The sequence below is a fragment of the Wyeomyia smithii genome, chromosome 3 (genome assembly GCF_029784165.1).
Source record: "Wyeomyia smithii strain HCP4-BCI-WySm-NY-G18 chromosome 3, ASM2978416v1, whole genome shotgun sequence".
NCBI lineage: Eukaryota > Metazoa > Arthropoda > Insecta > Diptera > Culicidae > Wyeomyia > Wyeomyia smithii.
In genome coordinates, this window is record NC_073696.1 from 116362608 (window position 1) to 116389237 (window position 26630).

General features: G+C 39.3%; 1 protein-coding gene across 2 annotated transcripts in view; it reads right to left on the bottom strand.

Annotated features, from left to right (window-relative positions):
* The window catches only part of LOC129730442 (neurogenic protein big brain), a 100719-nt gene that overhangs the window by 20429 nt on the left and 53660 nt on the right, over positions 1 to 26630 (bottom strand). Inside the window, exons 1-3 of one of the 2 annotated variants that reach the window (XM_055689770.1) lie at positions 17969 to 18667; positions 16916 to 17082; positions 8948 to 9074 (exon numbers count right to left, since the gene is read on the bottom strand). In XM_055689770.1, coding sequence (XP_055545745.1) covers positions 8948 to 9074; positions 16916 to 17082; positions 17969 to 18138 — 464 coding nt within the window. In that variant the 5' untranslated portion in view covers positions 18139 to 18667. Of the gene's footprint in view, positions 1 to 8947; positions 9075 to 16915; positions 17083 to 17968; positions 18668 to 26630 lie in introns of those variants that run through there. The other variant, XM_055689771.1, reaches the window with a different exon arrangement.

Below are 26630 nucleotides of genomic sequence, written 5' to 3' on the forward strand. Positions count from 1 at the left end.
ATAACTTAATGAATAAGATTTAAAAAATTATTACGAAGTGTTTACACGTTTTCAGCATTAAAGAGAGTAAAGAAGAAAAAGATACAAGTGCCCACTTTGAATGGCCTATCACTCTAACTTCGTAAATGCATCCATTTTCGAGTTATTTTGGAGTTGAGAAAATTAGGAAACAAACACTTTATATAAAAAGGATCAAACTTTCCCCTCAAATTATTTTTTGTTGAAATTTGACGTTATTCCACAACTTTTTATAAATAGCCCTGGATGGAGAAATGTAAGACAAAATTGTAGTTTCAGAGATTTTTTTCAATTTCAACATAATTGAGAAAAATCAAATTCCATTGATGCCATTTGATTGTAATAGTAATTTTAAATCAATAAGCTTTTAGCGACTAACTTCCAAACGCATCCGTTTCTGAAATATTTCAATGTCAGCTTTTAAAACTTTTATTTTTTTTTCATGAAGATACGCTTTCTTGTGGGTTTGGGGCTCAGCATTAAACATAGATTTTTTGAAATATATGATTGAAATGACACAACTTATTCTTTATCACAGTATGGCGAACAAAAGAAAATGGCGAACATGTTTAATCAAAGATTTGTCAATTTTCATCTTGTAGACTAATCAGCCCTTGAAGGAATCTGCTTAATCTGAAGAAGAATGATAAATGAAAAAATTCACCAATTTGTGTGATTTCTAAGGAGTACCGAAAAAATTTTTTTTTTAAATTCGTTGTTTGTTTACAAAAAATTGGCTTTCAATCTGTTACTGTACGCTTTCAGCAGCCCAAAGATTAGGACAGACTCCCATAACATATTATGTAAAAGAAAGTTAAAATAAAATTATCTATGCAGTTATGAAAATATTTATTGTTGGTAGAAATATAATTGCCACTGACTGACGAAGGGGTAACTAATTCAAACTTTGGGCCCAGCAACACTTTGGGTGATATTAAGTGTAAACAAAACATTTTACAGCATTACAGCAATTTAATTTATTCACATTTCATTGAATGACGGATAGTGAATGCAGTCCATTTTTACGAACAACACAGTTCAGTAACAGTACATCATTGTATACATCTTTTCTGCTAAAATATCCCACCAATCACAATCTTATTGGCGGAATATTTTGTTACTTACAAATTGAAACTGTTTGTAATTTTAAGTTTAGTAAAGCGGGCAATGTATGTAGTTTCGCAGAAATGCGAAGATGAACGGGAATAGAAGGTGTGACTAGAATTAGAAAAAAAAATTTCTAATTCTAGTCACACCTTCTATTCCCGTTCATCTTCGCATTTCCGCGAAACTACATACATTGCCCGCTTTACTAAACTTAAAATGTAAGTCAATATGACAAAAAATGAAATTAGTTCGTAAAGTAAAACTGTTTGTAATGTTTATTTTATTGGTGATCATCCACATCCCACGTGGACAGCTTTGGAGGGGGGGCTGTGTGATGTCCACGGTCCATACAAAAGTTTTAGAATCATATGGTCAGTTGTCAACGCAGGGAAGGGGGGGGGGATAAAAGTCGTTAAAAATCTGTGCCCCTTAGGCCATCTAAACTACTGAAATGACACCGGAAAATGTTAGCAACGTTATTAATAAAGTTTTAATGACATTACACTTGGTGCAATACAGACAAAACGGATGCAGAAAATGAAACTCTCCCTGGAGAAGAAGTTCCAAATCAAAAATCGAATTACCATACATGTCTAGATGATTCAGAACTAATAATTATGAACAAATTTTAATGCGAATGTCAGCGTAGCACGGATTGACGTCCCGCGTCACTTCGTAGAGCAAGTTCCTCACAGTTTTTGGGGAATTCCACACGGACGAATCAAGACACACCAGGGAACGGTTTTTCTTCGCGAGTAACGTGCTGGAATTTCCAACGCTTGTCATTCGCAGCTCACTTGCAGAAGCAACAAAAAAAACGAGAATTCAACATCTTCACTAACCGTGCCGCCGATCGGGAGCTGCACTCGACAATGCAGGCGTTTATTTATCGCTGACGGGGTCAACTTACTTACGTCCCCATGCAACTTGTCACGCCTTTAAAAACAAGCACTAATTATAAAAACTGACGAATGATTGCCCTCGAAGATGGGAAGATATATGTCGACGTTTAAGCAGATGTGGGAACCAGAAGAAGATTGCTTACATATGGACCTTTAACTGGAGTGCTTAATCTAAGCTGAAAACGACGTTGGATGCAACCACAAATATTAAAATGTTTGATGGCTATTGTGCATGTGACTGTGTAACTGCAACAAACAAAACCAATGTTTGCGGAATCCAGTAACAAATATGTGCCGCTTTGATAAGGAAACAATAGGAAGTGCTGAATGGTAATTTCGAGTGGCAAGGAACGGGAAAAGTTGAAGGTTCAATTACGCTCCATTCGTTGTACATTTCCTCGCAAACGTTTAGCTAGACCAAAGGACAGAACAACTCTGGAAATGCTTTCGAATCTATGCAAGCTAATGGTTGGAATAAATGCTCATCCTCCCAACCCTATCCAATCCAGTCGGTGCTGGAAAAACTATTCCAACTATATACGTGTGTATAGCTGCTGTCCTTTTGTGTACTAAGTTTCTCGCCTTCGAAACTATCCCAGCTTTTTCCGAGATGAACCGTAGCGCAATATGAGTGGTGGTGCTTCTGCAGCAAAGTCATGTTCAATCGAAACAGCAATATTCCTTGCGGAAATGCTCGGAAAATTTAGGGCAAACTTTTGCTGGTGAAATTCCGCACTTAAAAGCGTCACCGGTTAGTTGGTTGTACTTTCGAGAATGAATAATTGAAACGTCGGTAGTGTGGGGCAACTCACAATTATTGCAATCGGTTTTGCGGAGCACAAAAAGGAAACGTGGCCTCATTCGACAGAGTTGAATCATCGTTAGGTTAAGTGCTGTGGGCAAAGACAGCTGACGTTTGAAATCCGTGCTAAGCATAAGGCAATCCACGAGACAGTTGCGATCAGCTGAATTCAGTCTGTTTTCAACTTATGACAGCTTTATGTATGTTCGATCGGTCTCAACTTGGATGCAATCCGAATTCAGAAGCGTGAAAAACAAATGTAATCCGATCGGTAGCTCTTGTATCGCGAGTGCCAATCCTAAATACAACAATATAAAATCACTTTTGATATTATTGCCGACATTAAAAGATTTCGGTTTTGGCCGTGTTTCGATTTTACAGCTTGAAAAACAGCAACAATAACAAACGTACAAGCAAAAAAACGTCACCCGTGGATTGCCTTATTCGAATTTAGAAGTGTTTTTTTTTATCGATTTAAGTTAAAACAGAAAGATCACCACGCCACATCGCAACTGTCACTTGCGGTTTGTTTGTTTTTTTTTTTTTTAGATTAAAATACTAATACGAAAATTATCCGTCTTTGTGTGTATGAAGCAGAACAGGAAACCGAATTTGTGGCAAATCTTCATCCGCTAGAACGCGACGATGCGTCCGAACTGGCAGAGGCTGCGGAAAGTACGCGTATAACACCATCTGCGTGCCATTCTGTCGCGATCCTTCCTGTGAATGTGCAAAGGCAACGGAACGATTGGTTGTCCGTCAGGAACGCTGGCAAAGCTTGAGAACCGAAACAGGAAAAAACACACATTGTTCAAGTTTCTTTTGATGCATTGCCCAGCCGTCAAGCTTTTCCCATTCCAGCCGAGAGAACCGTGAAGATTTTCTCTAGGCAAGATGCTGCTGGCGTGGAGGTGGGTACCAAAGAAAATGCTCTTTTAAGTGAGGAAACAGGCAAGAGAAGCATCTTCCTCGACAACGACAGTGCGCACTTATGATCGCTTCTTTCCCATAGCGTTCATGGCATTCAGACAAAGAATCGCATTGCTTCGTGAGTACGTACAGAGTTCGGTAGCTCGGAGTACAACAGTCGGTGGACCCGCGCAGATGTTCCCAATTACATATCTCCCTTTATGCTCCGTTCACGACGGAATGGATTGCCTGAGAACAAAAGTGCGATTTTGTCTTCTTTTGTGAGAAAGTTCCGATTCGGACTTGCGTATGAATGATGAATAGCGCCCGATAAACAAATAGAATAAATCGTACACAGTGCATTCAGGTAAGGATGTCTCTCTCGGTAAAAGTGTGGAAAATGAAATCCGTCATGTCACTCGATTACGGAATCAGTAAAGGAGAATGGGCGCTCATGTAGCAGCTGGACCAAACACCAGTCAAGATTCAACACATAAATATCCGACGGGATTAAATCACTCTTCCGAACCTGGACCGAACGATGAAACGCAAACGCAACGCATTCAAGTCACGCTTGATCCCGAACCAACTGTCACTGATTAATTTCTTATTATATAAAATCCCCCCAGCCCAACGAGTTTGTCAGTGTGTGAGTGCGTGCTGACACAGTCGACTGCCACTTCGGTCGACAGCAGTTTGCACCTGGCGCTGTCCGTTCGCAACCTAATTTAACCCGTACGCATCACGGCAGCGAGCGAGTGGCAGTGGAAGCAACACCGGGCCATTAAGATGTTGAACAGCGGAACGAAAAAAAAATATCATGGGAGAGAGGACGAAAAAAACTACAGTATAAAGTTAAGAATCAAAGTTTCGAAGCCGGGCTGGGCTTTCAATCGAAAAGCTTGGACACACGTGTTGCGCGTAGCCTTAACCCTTTTGTGGCCCTTTGACGCGGTAAGGAACATTTGATTCTTTAAAATACTCCTTTTTTATATATGACTTTTTTTCTTATAATCATCTTATTAAAACTGAAGAACACAATGTGAGAATACAGTTTGGCGTTTGAAAACCAGATCCAGATACAGCTAAATAAGTTAATTAGTATAATAGCAATCAACTCAATATAATTCGAGTTACGTGCATCAAATTTGTTATGCCCTAACACGAATAGATAAATTACACTGGTTGATTAAAGCGCCAAAAAAATAACGTCTAGCTGTATTTGATTTAACTTCACTTTGTCACTTTTTATTTGTGCAATAAAATACGTAAACAGTATGCTTTAATTACCAAATTAAGAGTTTTTATCGCTGTTTATGTTCGGCACATTCGGTCTCGTGTCCGTCTAGACCCGCGTCCATTCGACCTTGCGGACTCCTGACTGTATGTCTATATCGTCCATTATGCCAACCGTTTTTATGGCTAGCGCACTATGCCTCGTGTCTGTATGCCTAACGAGTTGTCATCTTTTAAAAGCTATACCACAGATAACAGACATCCAAGCTAGAACAAAAAACTCCAGAAATCGTGTGTGAGATTCCAAACTTATACTCGTTTGGAATGCTAACGACATCTTTCTGCAACTTGCGACTCTAACCAGTTTAGTGATGGCAGCGCTGGATTACAGTCAAAGCTGCCAGACGCATGAACATTATCACAGGTTATAGAGTCGCTGTTTTTGCAATGATATAACACTGATTTTGTAAGGTGGGTGTTTTTTTTTCCAAATCAACATTAAAACAAACATATTTATCGTAAATATAAGCTGGGAATGAATAAAATTGTCGATTGTGTACAAATTACGATTGCTCGAAATTTCTACATTAAAAACCGCAACCCTTCTTATTGCGAGAATATCGATAAAAGCTGTAAAACTATCGATTTTATTAAATCGTTGACTACTAAGTGTTCTTAGCGCCACCATACTGCGTATTGCGACATGCTAAAAAACCGTTGAATCTTTTTACACATAAAGCGAAACAATCAATTATTGTACGTAATAAAAAGTTTTATGAGGAAGGTATATAAAAATCATTCAATTTGCAGATTTTTCAAATTGCACTTTGCGTGTTCATTTGAGTCGTGGTTTAATATGGTGAAATAAGGAAGTCGATGAAAAAAATTAATTCATTTTTCCGCTACTAACAAGTTATAATGACAGTGAGATGAACGAATTTTCGAGCCCATAGTACGTGTAATTTCTCATTAAAATATAATTTTCTTTTAACAACGAGATGATACGCTGTCATTCAAATATGCCACTGTATTAATTGGATCATTATTCATTTCACGGTCGAGCCCTTTTTTTCATACTCGAATCTCAATACTTCATTTCCCCATTAATTACAGTTAGCATAATTTTCGTTCCAGTCGACAATCGAATGTTAAAGGCAGTTTAGAAACCAGATCATACTGCAAAGTGTGTAAAAAATTCGAAATATTCCAATTACTTCATTTCTTATATCCTGGCTTGAGGTTGAAATGTTTTTAGATTATCTAAGAAATCAATTCATTCTCTGCCGTATTTTCGAAACGAAAGAAAATAGTCTTTCGGGGAGATAATCCCCTCTCTACCTTTGAAAGTGATATTCAAAATCGAACAAACTCAGACTAGACCTTTTCAATCCGAATTGATGAGCAATGCCGCGGTGACGCACAGCTGGCTTTTAACACCACCTTTGAACCCCACCAAAGCGGGCCTTAACGGGTTGAAGAAACCACGTTTTAAAAAAAAAGAATAACTGAAAACACATCATAATTGCCGGGTGGCAGTCATCAGCCGTTTCGATGACTACAAGGAAAAAACAAAATCCTCAGCTCCTTTTCGCTCGTTAAAGAATCCGTCAAGATCACCCGATCGGCAGCTGTTGTCCCTGAATTCCACAACACAACTTTTTATCCTGCAGCTAGAGAATCGTCCCAAATATCTACACACTCTATCATCATGCATAGCCGTGCAAGCTGTTTTCTGACTTTTAGTCTCCGGCTGAGCCTCAGTTTGTCTGTAACGAACAAACGTTCGAAAAATAGATGAAAAATTGACCTGCCGAATACGGGGTCGTAAAAAAGAGACTAGGAAAAAGATTTGTTCTGATTTCGAAAAAAAGGCGAGAAAATGCATCTGCGTGGGTCTGCTTTCGGAGGAAAAACGACAACTGTTGCTTTCGGGAGGGTGCAGCAGCAAGCAACAGGCATCTGTGTCTTGTTCTGCCACAGCAAAGTACAGTTCTGGGCGATGTTAAGCAATTCGAGCTGAACTTGCCCAATATAAATAGCAGGAGGAATGTATTTCGGTACGATCACGTGAACCGATCGTAACGCATGCAGCTCATGATAATGGTTGCTATCAACTAATTAGGGTTCCCACGGGTCTGTTATTTACGACCGTTTTTGCACCGTCTGGAAATGCGCTCTAGCTCGTGATGTGTTTAGAAGAACTCAGCCTCAAAACAAAATTCTAAGTGGTTTACTAATTTCTAGCCATCCAAATAACCGTTGGCCGTAACTCTCGGTAGCCGAAATAAACCGTAAAGTACACCGCAAACTGTCACACATTCCGAAACGAAGCATTCGTGGCGACATCAGAGGAGACACCTCTCTGACACGGAGGCAATCTATTAATCTTCATTAACTAAACTAACAGTTAATTGCTCTCGACGTCCTGGCAAACGACGGGATAACCGAAACATGAAATCAAAACAAGCGACAATTTACGATCAACGTGTGTGCGTGAGGTCTGTGGATCGTGGCTCGCGAAGTGTAAACATTCTCCGAACTGAATCATCGTCAGCATAACAACTGATAGTAAGCAGTCTAAGTGCCGACTTTTGAGTTTGTTGCAACCATCATAATGATCACCCCCATCACGTCACTACCCGCAGCAGCAGCGACAGCAGAAAGGGGTCGAGTGGACACCTGTCCCTACTAGGCGGAAGGCGGGTACCTATCCAAAGACACGCGGAACTGGACTCATTGTAATGCAATCCGAGTTCGTGCCGGCCGGGTGGGCGCACAAGAGCCGCACACTTCGGTCGACTCGGCTGCTGATGGTTTCTGGTTCGCTGCGTTCGGGTTTCGAGTCCGGGTGCATTGCTTTTTTTGCCATTGTGATTTACTTAACGAGGCACAATTTTCCTAGCAGCGGTGTCAGGTGTTGTAGTTGGAAAAACCAAGCTACCAAATTGGATGAAACTGGAATTCTGCGTCCGTCGGGTGAAGTTTACTTTGAAATCTAGTACGGAGCTTACCGGTTTGTGTGCAATTGCACACGGGACTTGTTTGAAGGAAGTCCTATAGGAGCATCAATTACTTAAGCTCAGACAATTTCGTAGTAGTCAATGTATATCAATTTTACCACGACCAAACCACTTTGGTGGATTGATTGTGACCACCAAGCTGTTATTATGTTGAATTTCAGTCACTACTCTATGGTATTGAATTGAATGTATGTCGGAATTTTCGCCAGCTTCTATTCAAATTCAACAAAAAAATCACCCTGAAGCTGTCGCAAATAAATGGTCTGTGTTTTTTCTTCACCGCCAGTTTGTTCCAAAAATGCGAGGACCGCACACGTCCCGCGCTCTTCTTCGTCTTTGGGTTGCAAAAAGCAACCCAAACTCGGCTCCGCTGTTGAAGGGCAGAACAGGCTCTGTTTCGGTATCACCTGCCCACCAATTTAGTTTCAGCTTGTTGCCTTCGAAGGCATAAATTTCCTTCAATTCGCTTGTCCGTTCGCTGCTGCTGGCCTGACGACCGACGGTGGTCTGGAGGGCATTGGTTTGAAAATTGGGCCTATTTTCGCAGCCCCATTCCCAATCTGTTGAAATCTGGCGCTTTGGTGCTCTGGCCTCGAGCAGTGCCTTGCAGTATGTAAGGTAAGAGAGGTAAAGTTCTTTGATCTTTGCTTGTGTTGTTTTCTGTTTTCGCGGCTTTTCGTCAGTCAAGTATATGCACGGAATTGTGAAGATCGCAAGAATAGAGTAAAATAAAAACCAGTAAGCGTTTGTAGTGTTATGCTAAAGCGTTACAAGTCAGGTGTACAAATCTGTCGAAAACATTTATTGTTTATGGAAGGCTTTTTTTAGCTCTCAGTATGCTGCTGATTCAGGGCCGTTTTCGATCGATGAATTTGGCTCTTTTCAATGAATCAAAATTTGTTTGGGTTTGGGAACTCTCAAAATTTGAACGAGTTTATAATCATAGTACTTACCCATACAGTAGAGCAGCACCGGCTATCGATCCTCCGCACTGCGCTATCGTGTACAAGATAGCTCGAAGGGGTGATATCATGCGGGTAACTGCCAGTGAGATTGTTACCGCTGGATTAATGTGGGCGCCTGTTGAGAAGAATTTTGAAAGTTTTGTTTATTTAATCATTACTAAAAATAATCTAAGTCTATATTTTTTATGTTTAGTTTTAGAACTAAACTCGCTGTAAAAAATATCTTGAATAGAATCGTAATTGACAAAAAATTGATAAAAAGAGAACTTTAACACCAACAATTTGATTTATCGAGAAAAATACAAAGGATGGAACCACTAAAAAGTGCTAAGACAAAATAACGTTTAGAGTATGTTTATTCCTAATTAAAAAATTCATTCATGTCTTTTTTTCCTTTTTAAAGTTCATACATTACATTTTGAAAAAAAGTAGGAGGTTGTATCCAAGACACGACCGCATAACTGACGTAGAACTACGCACACTATTAACAAATGCATTGTTGTAAGTGTTTCATTAATGAGTCATGAAGTCCACTAATGCTTGCTTTGTGCTGCAGTGGGAGAAACTGAAAATACGAGCTGTAAAAGCTGTTTCACATTCAGTAAATTAGACGGCCGCTACAGATTTAAATTGCTAGTATCCACACAGATTGCTCGCTTGAGTTGTCGAAAAATTATTAACCTTCAAACACTTGTTTATTTACCTTGAATAAGGCATTTTGCTGTTCAAAATCTGTAAAAGCTGTTTTCGCATTCAGTAAATAAGACGGCCGCGACAGATTGCGTTCTCTTGGATTCAGCACAGAATGTTTTGTGCCAAGATAGAGCAAAACTTTATTGCTGGAAGAATGCCGAAGCCCTTGACTGGCATATCGAGACGTTTGGTGCTACCTCGCTGCTGCTTAGATACGTGATTATGCAACAAAAGCGGAGATTCTTGATGCGCGTGCACCAATTTTCAACACCGTTCCTCTTGAGTGGAGGCCATTTTGACAACTGAAGAGCGTGCGCCGAAAACAAAGTAGGAACTTCATTCTACACACCTGTGCCAACAAAAATTCATTTTTTCCCAAATAATCGGTTATGGGATTAATGTTATGTTGCAGTTAAACAGTTTTTGGTCGTTCCACGCTTTATATTATATCAAAAATTAGAATTATATATAAAAACAGCTCAAAAAATTATTCGTTAGTTATTATCCTTTCTTTAAATAACGTTAATGTAGAATAACGGCAGCCTGTCTCATGACAATGTATTCTCTGCATTAGGCTTGGGAATACATCGATTGGAATTAATAATTTAAAGGCGTGAAACGGTAAATTTCAGTGATAATTCTCTTTCAAAGCTCTTTTTTTATCAATTGATTGATAACATTATAGAGAAGCAATGATTTTGAATTTCCATTTTCAGATGTTACGGGATTCTAGTTTTCCGGGTCGATTTTCGATCAATTTTTTTTTTTCAAAATAACACCAGTTCTCGACGTTTTATGCATTTTCAAAATATTTGGCATCGAAAAAAAATTCTATTTTCCTAATTTCCTGTAAAATTTCCTTTCCCCCTTGGTAGTTTTTCGAAGGTCGAAAAATCACAACTTTGAGGCACCCCTAAATCATGTTCGATTGAGCTGAAATTTTGCACAAATCATTTTTTTGGGCCAATGAACAAAATATACATGGTCGGTTTTAAAAATTTGACATGTCCCTTCTCACTGCCACCCTAATATACATACATACTCTGTATGTTGCCGTTAGACGTAATTCTACGTCAAAAAATAGCAAATACAAATAGACTTAACGTATCCCAAATCATTCCAACTAGTGTTGACGATAAGCTTCAAAAACCTTCTTAACAAGAAACGAACGAAATATATTTTTCCCTGAAGATGCCACTGATCAAAGACGAAACGTCGGGTATAAAAAATGTATGAAAAAAATCGTTCTACTTTTCTGAGAAAGCTTAGCCGGTAATACAAAGAATGCATAACATTCCAACAGTCGAAACCTCAACAACAATTATGATTACAAATACAAAAAAAAATGAATTTGTTTGTACACTGGTCTCAATACTACAAGATACACATCCCTAGAGGTTATATGAAATGGTGACGTAGGGCTAAACGGTGTTTTTAGAGGGTTTTTTATTTACAATTGTACAGTGTCGACTTTGAAAAGCGGGTAGTTACAAGCTCGAATCTTTACAGAATCCGGCAATTTGTGTAGTAACTGGCGCATGTTTATTTTTAGGCTTCCCATAAATCCTTCCTTTATGATGTTTTGTACAAAACCCGAATCCGATATTGTGCCTGTCGTGGTTCTTCAATGATTACTAATAATTTCACCTAATACAGCAAAAACAAAGTTAATTCTAATTCCTCAAAAGCCAAGATCCTACACGCAAAAGTTGGATCGTGCGGAACCAGTACAAAATTGTGCGTTTTTAGCGCAATTGTTGATGTAGTTTGGAACCAGTACAATGATTGCGTGTTGGGCAGAACGCAATTAATGCTCTAGCGTTTTTTCAATGTATTTGGCAGCTCCAAACTACTACACCTAAATAGTTTCAACTGGTATCAAGCAGCATTACGAAGCGAGCGCGAAGCAAAACCTTTCTCCTCCTTTCTGCTTGAGAACGAGACATATGCTACGCTTCTTTTTGCCCAGACGCCTTCGATCCTTCTTCATGCATTCCCCTGAGTAGCAGCAAGTACGCACCGACAATATGAGTAAGACACATAACACTGGTATCAAGGATGTACAGCACGGGTGTCTCGCTCATTTCGTTAAGCGACGATAGACATCGCCTTGCGCATCGCAATCCGAACCGAAAGAGAACCGAAAGAGAAGTGAAAGAGCAACCTGCAAATTATATGTGACGTATCTAGTCTCGTCGCACGTACATGGAAATTCTACGAGCGAGAGAGATTTTTCTCGTCGCTTAAGAAAAAAGCGCGTGCACAGGATGACAAATAACAGTTATTCACAATTTACAAGTGCTGCCATAATAAATCAGCAACGCTTTTGTGGCTTTGTGGAATGGAGGGTTTTTGGTGGAGCTAGCGTTGATTACAAAATGTTGTGAACAGAACTTTGCTTCGTTATATTTTGCGAATCATTCAATGGTACTTTTAAATGACCAAATCCATCGAGATCGAGATAAATCGATCGAGTATTATAGCTATATAAATCTAGTGAGTTCACAATTTGTTGTTCGCTGCTTGCACTGCTCCATGAGTAGCAGTCACTAATACACTCGATGTGGAAATAAAGTGTCGGTATATGATACGCATTCTGACTTCAATCTATGTCAATGTATTCGCAGTACAACTGCTGCGTTATCCTTTTCACAAATTTTTGTGCGATTTTAGTGCAAAATTTGTGCGAATCGGGAAGTACAATGATTGTACAAGCCTTGAACTTTTGCGTGTAATTTCTTGAACACCTCGAGATGAATAATGTGGTCTTGTTCAGGCTTTTTTTCTGTATGGACTTCCTCACTGCAACCAGAATCGTAGATCTATTGTGAGATACGCCCGTGTCTACTGTATTCCGCACTTCTATTATTAGCAATACCGCTATTGAGAAGTGGCATGCTTATTATTATTGTTTATCAGTGCTTGTGTGTAATGTGATACTCTTCCTTTTACACGCTTACTGTTCTACTATACCGATACTCGTTCCTCTTGCCAAATATCACCAGTTATAATTCCCTGGAGAAGTTTCGTCGTGCTTCCTTCTGGCCAGTTTTATTAATAAAAGGGACTTATGTTTTTGTTAAGAGGAAGTCACGCAAAGGTGTTATAGATTTCAGCGTAAAAGAAGAGTAAGTGGTGAGGAGCCTGAGAATGAACCCACACTTAAAGTCCAGTTTTGACATCGAATAGCCTGATTCTACTGAGATTCGAACCTACGACCATTCGCTTGACAAAGCGGACTCTGTAACCTTGCGGCTACGCAGCTCCCCTTTTTCAGGCTTCATCCATTCTCTTGATTTTTGCTCACATTTCTGGAAGAACTAGGCTTTCTCTAATACAAAGTGAAAAACTTAACACATTAGGTCATTGAACATTCCAGTCGCAGTTCGTTTTTACTCACAATCATCGCGTGTGAGAGGTAAACAATTATTTTCTCTTTCAGTTTAAGAGGGTGCATTTTTTATAAGCTGCTAAGTTACTAACATGTAGGTTAACATTAACGCCCTCATACTAGCAGATTTTGAATCAAACATTTTTGAAAGATTACCAGCTCTTCTTGAGTGCGTATTCTTTTTTATTCTTTTTTTGCTTTATTCCTTTTATTTGCGTGTGCGGATGATTTATTTACAAGAGTTTTATTAGGTTTATGCTCTGTCAAATTAAGAGTGTTTAACAAAATTAATAAAAAGTTTACTGTACAAAAATAAAAAAAAGCTAAATTAAGCTCTAACTTTGTAAGGAAAAGTTCTGGAGATATGCGGTCTTTGGCAAAAATGTGTGTTTCATATGCCTCTCAAAACATCAGTTTTAGAAACATTCTCACAGTAGATCATTGAATTGTCTGTAAAAAGGGGTTATTACGATTTTTTTTAAAAGCTTCACCTTCAGCCTCCCCAGATGGTCTCGAGGTACGATGCTGGCCTAACAAGCCAGTCGTCGTAGGTTCGAGTCTCGTCTCGGGAGAGACTGTTAGTGTCAGTAGGATCGTAGCGCTAGCCCCGCAATTGTCCTGTACACTTAACGGTTGGCTGCGAAGTCTGTGTATAGTAAACAGAAGGTCGAATTCCGATACGGAATGTAGCACCAAGGCTTTGCTTTGCTTTTTTACCTTCGAGACATCAAAATAGTATAAGCCAAATATTCCAACCGTACAATTTTTTTCTGGACGGTCAGAATTTTGAGGAAAGGTCTCCGGAATAAATTTCGGTCCGGATTTTTCTGTTCGGAAAACATACTAAAATTACCTGTCAACTCTTTTTTGGTCGAGCTCTCGTGTATCCCTAAACTACATAAAATGGGATTGCCGAACTGGCTCACGCAGTGGCTGTCGTCGTATCTCAACGAACGCAACGCGTACGTACGTATCGGCGGAACGCGTTCTTCACCTTTTGCGTTACATCCGGGGGTGCCCCAAGGAAGCCATCTTGGCCCACTTTTATTCATTCTTTTCGTTAACGATTTGTGTTCAACCATACGGTCTCCCAAGTACATGTTTGCCGACGATCTCAAATTTTTTCGAGTGATTACATCCACTTTAGACTGCTGTGCTGATATCGACACTTTGTTGAGCTGGTGTACACTTAACGGAATGGAAGTAAACGTGCGAAAGTGTAACGTTATATCATTCTGCAGAAAGAGACAAGTTATGATGTTTGACTATAGGATGTCCACTGTCAGTATCAACCGAGTCAACACTGTAAAGGACTTGGGCATCCTCCTTGATGCCAAGTTGAATTTTGCTCAGCATATTTCAGCTACAACTGCAAAAGCATATGCCATATTGGGGTTCATTAAAAGGAACACACAACAATTCGACGACGTATACTGTTTAAAATCACTCTATTGTTCTCTTGTGCGTAGCATCCTAGAGTATGGAGTGCTTGTGTGGGCTCCTTATAATGCTGTTAAAACCAACCAAAGCGAACGAGAGCAGCGTCAGTTCCTTCGTTATGCCCTCCGATTGCTGTCGTGGAATGATCCAGTGCGACTACCACACTATGAACAACGCTGCTCTCTCATACATCTACCAACTCTGTCAAGTCCGAGAACCATACTACAACGTCTCCTAATCTTCGACCTCCTTGAGAATAATGTAGATAATCCAGAATTACCTAGCCACATTCGATTCAACGTACCACCAAGGCTCACCAGACGAAGTGATATTCTCCGGATCGCTAGACACCGCACTCTGTTTGCACAAAACAACCCTTTTGATGTTTGTTGTCGTGATTTTGATAACGTTCCAAACTATTATGATTTTAACTTGTCCAAATCTACCTTTGAACTTAGAATAAATAGTCATTAGAACAGTCTGTACGATTTTTTTTCGAAGACTTATGAATAAATACTCAAATACTATTGTTCTGCCGAAAAGATTGACAAATCAGAAAAAAAACTGCAGTAGCGATGAACGATGGTTGGAAATTTTTCAATCCATTGATGCGCAAGCTGTTTGTTTTTTTTTTCGAACTTGCACAAATTGTAGGATTAAACAGTAATCACCCTTTAAAATCTAATATAGAAAACCAAGACGTAGTCCTACGTCAAAAACTAGTTAACCACATAACACATTACGTGTCAAACCGAAGAAAGTTTCTCCGAATGTAAAATGCCTTATATTTCAAAGAAAACTCAAAATAAAAAACGAACTAAGAGCCATTTGTCGAATACTACACCCTCTGAAAAAGAAACCTATTGAAAAAGGAACGCAATTGTATCTCTCAACTCATTACAATAAAGCTTTTGAACAAAAAAAAACATCTCAAAGCTTTTAAGATACCAATCATCTTGGGGTTAAGTACCTCTTCCCGCAGCCAGTTATCTCTCCATCGGCTAATCTGAAGAGTGATCCCAGCAGGAGCAACATGCAGGAAATGAGTATATGTGTCAAAGACGGCACAGACTAATCCAGCGTTGAAAGCGTTAGCAGCGGCTCAAGCGACAGCCATAAGCAAACGACGACGCGAGGAAAACCCGTGTTCAAACAGAGCGTAAAATTGGAGGCTTATCATCGATTTTTGCGCTCATTTCCTCTGGAGTTGTAAACGGCCAGAAGAAAACTGTCCAAAAAGGAGACAGCTGCTTTTCGTCTTCGGAATGAATTCAAGATAACCCGGCATTCGTGAGCTGGTGCGAACCGTTTGAATTATTCCTGTTTGGTCGAATTAATTCTCCTCGGTTGATGATTGGTGATTTGAGCCCGTTCTCGAAAACTGCTGGTTAAACTATTCCGAGAGCATGCGATGACAAACGATAATTATGATAATGACTCTGATGCCGGTTTCTTCTAGAATAATAAAGGATGGAGAAAAATTTTCTTTGTGTACACAGCGTAGGTACATATCATTGACATGTCGTTCAGTGCAAGTTCAGTGCGCTTACAAGTATTTGCGAACGAGGCAAGTCCCGAGCATAATTGCACGGTTCGTGAACCCCGTGCACTTCGGAACCCCTCGCGAACGATAACATGAAAAGCGAAATACTGTTGCTATGTTCGCCGACCCATTTTGAGAAAAATTTATTAACAATTCATTTCAAATAACAGCTCCAACATGCAAACATCAAAAGTGAACATTTCAAGTAGAAACTGTTAGCGTGAAAAAGTATAGTCATCGAAATTGAGGACATTTTATATCGTTTCCAGACTCCGTCGTTTGTGAAGAAAGTTGGCGCGGAAATTTTATGAGCTATGCATCATGTCGCTGCTGTACGAGGACGATCGAATTTGCAGCTGCCATCAAGTTTTTTTATGAACTGGTCCATCTCTTCGTGTGCTGTTGGATATCTCCTTCCATTATCAAGAACCGGTTGACTGGCATGGTAATTGGACGAACGGAATTGCATACAACAAAATTTCTTTTGTGTGAGCCCATCGCAGGTTTGGAGTACAAACTCCCGTTTAATGGAAGAATAATTAAACCACGTTCAAAACCGGTAAAGTGTACCGTGGACTGCATTCTTTCGATAATAATTGCTACACGAAAAATGCACAGTCCTGGAATACCCACAATGCCATTATATCTTTTTATGGCACGGAAGAAAGTACTATCAGGAAAATCCTACCAGAACTGCACCATATGGAAATACGATTCTAAACTATATTCTGTCTCATGAATTATCCCCAAGCCGACTGCGGATAGACTGGTAAAACCAGCATCCTGTAGGATAAGCGATATAATTTATAACGGAATTTCCCTGTTTTAGGCTCTACAGCCAGAGGCTAATTACTTTTTAAAAAGTAGGGTCGCACCACGGTCCTCTTACCTGAGACATGCAGAAAGCATTGGGTCAGCGCAGTGACAGCGAATCCGGACGAGAGTGCCGTTGCTAGCAGGACTGACGAGACGCTGGCTCCGACACCGGCTCCGGCCGCAGCTCCGCACACGATGAAGACGTAGAAAAACGATGCCAAACACTCGGAGGTTATCGATCTGTAAGGATAAGAGCGAGAAAGTGAAAGCATTATGGAATTCAATTAGGCCTACCAAACTTTAGACGTCACTTCAAGTTAACGGATTTGGGCGAATGTTGTTTTTGACGGTTAGATTATGAAATAAATACACTTTGTCATTGCCGGACGGCGGAAGCGATGCGACCCAATGACTGACGTATTTTAAATTAAATATTAATAATTGAGATTGATATCGAAGTAAGGTGTCTGTCACTTTATCCGTCTGAATCGGATAAAAGTATGCAAAGGTTGAGTGCAATACTTCAACTGGATCTCAGTAATGAAACATATTTGAGTTGTGTATGTATGGAATTCATTAACCTTCACCAAACCTTGTGATATTTGAATACTTTTCGAAATCTGGAAATACGTACTTCGTATTACACGTGATTCATCAAAGGAGTAATATAGAGCGTATTGATACATACTAACAAAATGTACATGGATCAACTATTTCCCAATAAACATCGATTGATATCTTGTGATCAGTAAATTAATGTTAATCATTCATGAATAACATTTCACTGAGTCCTGCCTTCGTGTCACACATATACGCATAAACTCACACTGTGTGTACTTTCATCGCGGAGCTATTTTTATCTGTTCACTCTATTGACATTGTGATTTCTCGGTAATATTTTTCAATTTGATATGTCCGGAGCAGAAGCCGGCCCAGCACACGGCACAGCCCGTCTCTCGAAGATGGAAAGAAGAAATTTTGCGCCAGTGTTATGCGACATGCAGACATAAGTGAGACCATTCGCGGGGAGCTTGTTAATATTTGATCGTGCCAATCTTGGGTAAACAAAACTGCCGACTCATAAATGTTTCGCACAAAGTCTATCCCGAAAATAAATATTACTTACCTCCAGAATTCCAAACTGCGCAGTTCGTTGTGCATGCTGGCTCGTCCCTGCAGGGAGGTGGACAGCTTGGACGCTCCGGGCTCCCTCCGGAGGTTTTCCAATCGTTCAAACAACTGAACGATGTGGAAATCGATATTCGTATCGGGAACATGTAGGCTTTCTTCGGCCATTATTTCAAACGAAGCGGAATAACCGTACTCTCGGTTAACGATACTCAAACACACCCACGCGGACACGCACCCACAGTTGTCACTTCACCGCAACCAGTCAATTAAGTTCAATTAGTCGATCTTCGATCTCAATTAGCCGCTAAATAATCCTTAGGTCAGCAGTTCACTTCTTCAACCGCGGAACACTCTTTCGCCTTATTCTTCACCAGAATTCTCCACATATTTTGCACTGACAGACTAATCGTTTACTTTCGCTTCCAGACAATGAACACTTGTTGATTTACACACACTCGGTCTCTCGGGGACATCGGGTATAAAAATCCTATTCTCGCATCGGAAAAAAGGCACACACCGGTCTGCACGTGGACACCACTTCCGCTTCTCTGAACGTGATTAAGTGGTTCAATAGTAACGATCGGTACCTCACGCTATCCAACACGATGGGATTTGATTGCCGGAAGACCCACCAGAGAGAAAACACGTCCTCACCAAATGACGACACAAACGGGAATGGACGAACGATAGAACGCAAAACGCAAAACATGATATGCTGCCGCAACCAGCTTACAGCATAAACGATGCGGGCAGGCGGGAAGTCTGATATGGGTGTGTGCGGTGTGCAGCATGCAGAGAAAGCGTAAAGATGCACAAAATCATATGCTTGCCCAGCATAAACCGAAGTTTCCCGAACGGAGCCGAATCGCCAGGACACGGTGGTTCGCCCGGTGAATGTATGTATTTTTTGCAGCGTGCATTCATATCATAAACCATGCTTCTGTTGCGGTCGTTTGCCGAGTTGTAAATATGAACTCGATGCATAGGGTGGTTTTTAAAGGAAAACGGTGCCACGTGGGGGTGTTTTTCTACGTTCGCTATATGAGTGTTCAACGCAAAGCAAATATTATCAGCAGCGCTCTGAAAAAAGGGCAACTTATGACCCTTTATTACTAACAATCAAATGATCGTGCAGTACGCGTTCAACATGTTCATAATGGTCAAACTCAAGGAATAGGTATTAACTACTCTGTTTATTATATATTCTTTTGACCTATTAAAGTTCATTTCAACTGAAGTGGCCAGAACTTAGTTGCAACGGGCTGCAAATGGTTCAAAATTTGGGAAGAATTATCATATTTATTGAACTATTTGAGAAGCATTGATGATTGAAGATGAGTAGAGAGTATAAACGGTTTTACATATATTTCGCACTTTTCAAACACATCAGAGATAATCTGAAACCTGTATCCAGAGATAAAGAACAGGCAATTAACCGTTAGATCGGAAATAGATTTATTTAAGTTTCTTTTTTTTGTTATGAAACGAAGAATAATTTAACAATAATATTTTTTTTGGAACATGTCAATAATAGTTTTCCTGGTATTTCATTGCAATTAGCAATTGCACAATGTTTCTATTGAAGCAGAACGTTTGTTTCGGTTTTATAATCTCTCAATTTTTATATACCACACCGGTCATTGGGACTTTTTTCTTTGGATATAACGAATTTCGAGCCAACTTAACAGCACCCTCGCAAACTTTGATGAAACTTTGTGGATTTGTAGACATTACTAAACGAAGCCATTTTGCTCACTTCATTTTTTTTAAAATATTGCATATCTAGACTTACATTTTAAAAAGTGTGAAGTTTTTTTTATAAATTCATTTATTTAATTCGTCTATCACATGTAGACAACAAATGTTGTTTAAAAATATTGTTCTTACCTCTAGAACTCTAGGACTAGTAATTCTTCTGTTAAACACTTTTCTTATTACATCTCTGGGCATAGTAATATAAATGTGAACGCAGTATCGATTATATGTTTTCATCATTAGGTTTATAGGTTCGTTACTTACGTACACGGTACGTAATAAGAATTTTTTTGGTCGATACAAAATTTACATAGTCAACAAAAATTATGGATCATAAACGACCTGAATGGGATCCTTGCGGAACACTCTAGATGTGCCTTTTATTTCTGTTGAAATTTTCTTTCAAATGAACTATCCGACCCGTCAAGTAGGGTAACGGGGGTATTTTGGCCAGCTTTTGGAAGTGTTCGCACAGTTTATTTAAAACAAACACAAATTTTTAACATTAATACCTACTGTAATATACCATTGTTAAAAGCTAAGTGTCTATTTTAATATACACCATTCAACAATGCAATATTTTGAAAAATATCCTAGAAATATCAAAATTTCTACGAAGTACTAAAAACATATTTTGGTCCACCAAATATAACCTTTATATCTAGAGACGTGTATGGAAATAGTTCAGACTAATTTAATTTAAAATCATCATCGGTATTTTTAGAGCAAAAATAGTGGGTTTGAGGAGAAGGCATTTTCATTCAATTTCATATCGTTAAATGTGATAAATTAAGAAGTAATTACATGTAAATTGTCACATGCTGCTTCGTTGTTCACATGCAACGGCCGAACGGTAAACAAAGAGATGTCAAAACTTGGCATGGCCAAAATATGTTCGCTTCAGAAAGAGGTAAACTTATTTCGGCCATGCGTTTAACCATTTTTTCAACTTTTTTCAACATGTTAGAGCATACAAACTGTTTCTATGACATTTCATTGATGTTACTACAACAACGAATTGTTTCAAAAGCATACAAATTTGTTACAATAGCTTCCGGACGTTGACTTGTATATTACCACTTCCTCTTGACTTTGGGTTGACTCAGCCATGACTTTGAATATGTATGAACTAATTCTAAAATAACACTACCTAGAGCCAGTTTTTCGCCGAAAATTATAGTGTAGTATGATTCTTAGGTGTGTTATTCAATGTTGCATGCATAGTTTTCTAATATTCATTGAATTTATCAGATAAAATGCGTAAAATGTTACCGGATGGGCCAAAATATGCATGTGGGCCAAAATTCCCCCGTTACCCTACGACGCGATCTATTATAACAGTGTATTATTTGGTCCCGTACGTTTAAGTAACAATGCACAATGGTCCAGAAACCAAATTTAGGGGGAAATTTGGGTCTAGAGCTCTATAGCAACATTTTAGAGAAAAACTTTCTTCTACAAAGTTGTTACATATGATAAAGCGCTTATTGAAAAATTATCAAAAATTAGGATGACCAACATTTTCAATGCAAAAAAGCATCTAACTTTTTTATTGTTGTAGATAGAAGAAAAAATTTGTTCTACAATGTTATAGCTTCATTCATTTTAAGTAACTTTGTAAAAAAAGTTTTTCTCTATCTTTGAAAACAACCGATTTATATTGAAAAAACACATTTTACCCTCTAACTTTTTATTTCAAGTTTCATCTCAAAACTGTCTTTGAACCACTTGTAGAGCTTTTTAAGATAAACAATTTGCAATGCTGACATCGTAAATATCTCAATTTTACTCAAAGTTATTAATATTTTTCATCAAAATATATGCGTTTTTCATTTTTTTTTATTCTCGCTTATTTTCCGTCGGTCTTGTTCCGTCACTGTTGTGGCCAATCACCGACGCCCAGAGAGGCGACTCCACACCCAGGACCCTAACTCACGACCCGTTTATTAACGGACCGGCGCCAACGGCTTTACTTCCTCATGCGATGGAAGGCGTGATCCCAGAGATTTTTCGCCTCAGAAAATCTCCCGGTGTCGGATAGGATTGAATCTAGACCAGTTGGGTTGGTTGTGAGTGGATCACGCCACCTCACAACCATCGACACCTATGTCGGCGGTGGGATTCGAACCCAGGCGTCGAGCGTGGTTGGCGGAGACGTTACCAACCACACTAGGCCCCCGCTCTGTTTTTCATTTGTATGTCATTCTTTTTGGGACAAACATCAAAAATATCTCTTGGTCTCATTTTGAAGGGCATACTTGACTATGATGTCAATTCTATAAAACGTTTCACTAATATCAGTGTATACAGTTTTCAACAAAATTACCCCTGTCCATTGTTTCTAATGAAAAGTTGACAAATTTTGATAGGTTAATAGAGTATAATCTTGGTTATAAGAGATTCATGCCGCATCAAATAATTAAGGCCAACGATATGTGCATTTTGCAGCCACCCGTGATATAGTGGTCAGGAGTACTTTCTTCTCCCGCAAAGACATCCACAAAGCCACCTAAAGGTCACTCACAAGTGAAGAACCAAATCGACCATTTTCTAATCGAATCCTTCTCTGACATCATCAACGTTCGCACCTATCGTAGTGAGAATATAGATTCGGACCATTACCTCGCAACAGGCGTCGAAGCCCGTTAACACGACCTAGCATCGAGCAGCTACGGGACGTCGAAAAATCACGGGAGTGCGCGCAGTAGCAGCAATAGCAACGGAAGAACTGCTTGATGCAGGTACTCTAACAGATGGCTAGAGAGACATTTTATCAGTCATATGTAATACTGCTGTAGCGGTACTGAGTACAATGGCTCTGAACAGAAAACGACGAGTGTGAATAGTTAGTGGAAGAGAATCATGCAGCACGACAGAGAATGCTGCAACACTGAACGAGGGCAAACTGACGCGCACGGAACAGGCAAAACTCAGTCTTTCGGAAGAAGAAGCGTCAGCAAGAAGATTCAAATCGCAAGGCGATGGAAGAACTGTACCGTGTAAATGACACACGAAAGTTCTACAAAAAGTTAAACAGTCCCCGCAAAGACTACGTGGCACAAGCCGACAAGCGGAATAACGACGAGCACCTTAACGACGATGTAGTAGAGGACGACGACGTACTGGAGTAGCTCTTGGTGTACGCGTGGATGACGACAGAATTCCAGCCAATGGCCTGCAAGAGGTTAAAAGGAGATCAGCCTGCTGAAAAAAATAAAAAGCAATTGGAGCTGACCAACTCCCCAGCGAATTGTTGAGCCACGGTGGCGAAGCACTGACCATGGCGTTACACTGGGTTATTGCCATGATTTGGAAGGAGGAGGTAGTATCAACAGAGTGAATGGAAGGTATTACCACAGACAGACGTCCAAGTAAGAACAAAATTGATCGAAAATTCCGTGTAAAATTTCAAAGAGAATTGCGTTATAAATTACTTGTATACTAGCGCCGCCTGGTGACCTTATCGCTACAATACATTTTTTTTTCGCTGGTGTATGAGGCTGGCGTCACTGGTAGCGCTATCTGGTTACGAATTGCTACTACAAAAATCTTTACACAAGTTTGGAACTCAGCTTGGACGTCTGTCTGCGGTATTACGTGTTTCATCTACAAAAAGGGCGACAAGCTGGATTGCTGCAACTGCTGTTTATTTACGCTGCTGAACGCCGCCTGCAAGATACTCTTCTAGATTCTATGCAATCGTGAGAAATGCCGTGAATACAATGTCCACACATCATCAATTCAACAACAACAATATCGCACGCTAGCCTGGGGGACTAATGCGGTCTCGATCAACTAAGATTAGTTGAGAGAATTCGTTATCGATATTGTTTTCGGCACATTTTGCATGTTGTAGGATAAGTACAACGATACACCGTACCCCAGTGCTAGTCGAGAAAATTTCCAGCTCGAAAAGATCCTCGACCTGATCTGGAATCGAACCCGATATCACAACCGTGTGGGAGAGTTAGCCGACCGACATCGCTAACCACAGAACCACGGGGACCACCTACATCATCTATTCATCGACTTTAAATCGATGTACGACACAATCGATCGAGATCGGGCTATGACAGATTATGAACAATTACGGCTACCGCATAAACTGCCACGGTTGATGCATAGTAGAGTGTTTGATCCTGGTTCGAACTAGTTTCAGTGTTTTCCATGATACACTTGGGTTGATCTCAGCGTTTCTAATAAATGATGGCAGTTGTGTATCAAAATTGATTTCTAATGCGAAAACACATTTATAACGAGTATATTGTAGTACTCAAAACTGTATTTCAATGCCTGAATGATTTACTATTCGATATTTAATGACAGAGAAATAATGATCCAGGTTCGAACCATGCTGATTGTGGTTTGAACCATTTATGATCCTGGTTCGAACTACTGATTGAATCGTGCAAAAGTTTTTTTTTACTCCTCCAAATATGCAATATTCCTTCAATGACTCAAACAAATACTGAACGGAAATGGATGACCCCTAATAGCATACTAATTTACCAAAAAGTTACTAAATATTTGGACTGCTTTGATTGAAATATAAAAAGTACGTAGCGACTCTAGCGGTGGTATAAGGAAGCTTGCTAGTTCGAACCACGATCGTCGGTCGTTCGAAGCAGGATCAAAAAACTACAGTCATATTTTTGTTTGAAATGTATTTTAACTAACTTCTCAATGGAAAAAATGTTACAGGAATGGTATAATATTCATGTCTAAATGTTTCAAAACTGTTTTTGCTCGAATATAATTGGTTTGGATACCATATAATAATGATGAAAAACCAGTAAATGAACAACCAAAGCCAAATTAAATGCTTTTTTAATTGTAAATAATTGAACTTAAGGCTGTAATTTTTATTATGTAAAAAAATTCCTATGGTAAGACAGATTTTGAAAGCATGTTATGCAATCATTCTTATCTAAAATAACTGAATTTAATATGATTATTCGGGATTTTTCGTGATAGTTCGAACCAGAATCAATTTTGACATGGTTCGAACCAGGATCAAAAACCCTATGTACATAGTTCGAATTTCGGGGACACTGTGGAGTTTCTTCGAACAACTATCCTGTTGCTATTTAACATCGCTCTGGAAGGTGTGAAACGTAGAGCAGACACGCGTTATATTAAGGAGGTCTGCTCAGCTCATAGGAGCTGCCGGAGACATTATTATTGTAGCAGGTACTTTCAAGAAGTGACGGCAACGTACATCAGACTGAAGGCTGAAACCGGGCAGATTGGCGGGCGGTGATGCGAAGGAGGTGGTAGACGAGTTCTTGTACCTGGATTCACTGGTGACTGCTGACAACGACACCAGCAGAGAAGTTTGTGGACACCATCTGGCAGGAAATCGTGCTTACTTTGAACTACGAATAAGGCGTCGTACACAAATTACGTAACGCATGAAGGGGGGGGGAGGAAGGTTGAGTCTGCGTTACTTATCGTTACGTAGGGGGGAGGGGGGGTAATAGAGACAGTTACGTAACTGTGATGTTTGCTCGAATTTGAAAATTTCGAAGGGCAGTCATATCGAACGTTACCTATCGTCACATAGGGGGGTAGGGGGTCTGAAATCTAGATTTTTTGCGTTACGTAATTTGTGTACGACGCCTAAAGTATGTAGTCCTTTACGACCACTAAACTTGAATCATGCTCGTGGAGGAGCTACGCGCCCTTGGGGTCTTCGAACGGAAGATGCTGCGTACCATCTGCGGTGGAGTGCAGATGGAGAGCAATAAATGTCTTGTGTGTCAACAAGTGTCTTACCTATCTCAAAAATTTATTTCGAGAATAATCTTTTTTTCTTTAAACCCAAGTCAGTCCCATTTGCAATTTCAGCAAGCCGCGAAAAACGTGTTTTATATAATTTCATAACATTGCTTCTTATGCGGTGGGACAATATATTTGGATGTTTTTCCAAAGTTTTTTAGAACAAAATAGTTGAGTTCATCTATTGTTACGAAATTATACATAGTTAACTACCATTTCCGCCCATTAACTCAATTTTAGTGAAAATGCAAATGGGACGGACTTGCTATGCGCGGCAGTAAAGTCGTTGGTAATTTTGTCCTTAAAAAAAAACATTCAAAAATTGAAAATATGAATAAAAAAATTAATAATTATCATTATTACTCTAAACATAATAAGTCTTCAAAAATATCATACAGACAGGTTTAATGAGTTTTTATTTTTAGCTAAAGACAGATATATTATTAATTGAATATATTGAAAAACCCCAATTCTAAAAAAATTATTTATTTTGAAAACCACAAAAAGTTTAACATTGATTTGAACTTGGATAATCAAAAACAAAAAAAGTTAAAACTTAGAAAAAAATTTTTTTTAGATATTTCATAGTGTATATTTTATTAAAAAAGAAAAAAAATATCTACAACTTTGTCAAAGACACTATACCGATAAAATCAACCGTTTTGGCCCTAACAATAATCCTCAAAAAATGGTGGGCGATCTTACCCCGCTGGTGGGCGGGCTTACCCCGCATGAAAAAGATCTACACATTTTTAATGAATTTTTAAAATTGAAAAAAGAGCTGGAAAATAAACAAAAATATTTCAGTTCTCATTTTTTTAAATGCGGGTATTGAATAGAAGAGCCCCTTAGCGAAGAAAAAAGGTAAAATTGGAGCCGCAACTTTTTTTTCTATAAACAGAATTGCTTAAGCGCGGTCTTACTCCACTTACCCCTATATAAATTGTTCGCCTAGTTCGTCGCTTTAACGTTATGTTTACGAGGAAACTCTTTCAAGTCTCTGAATAAAAGGTAATGCCTAGGACACTAAAATTCTCAGGAATAGCTATGATCTTTCATTTATTCCGGTTTGAGCTTTTGGAGTGCACCTGCGTCGACCAATGTTACTAGAATCATTTAGAAAA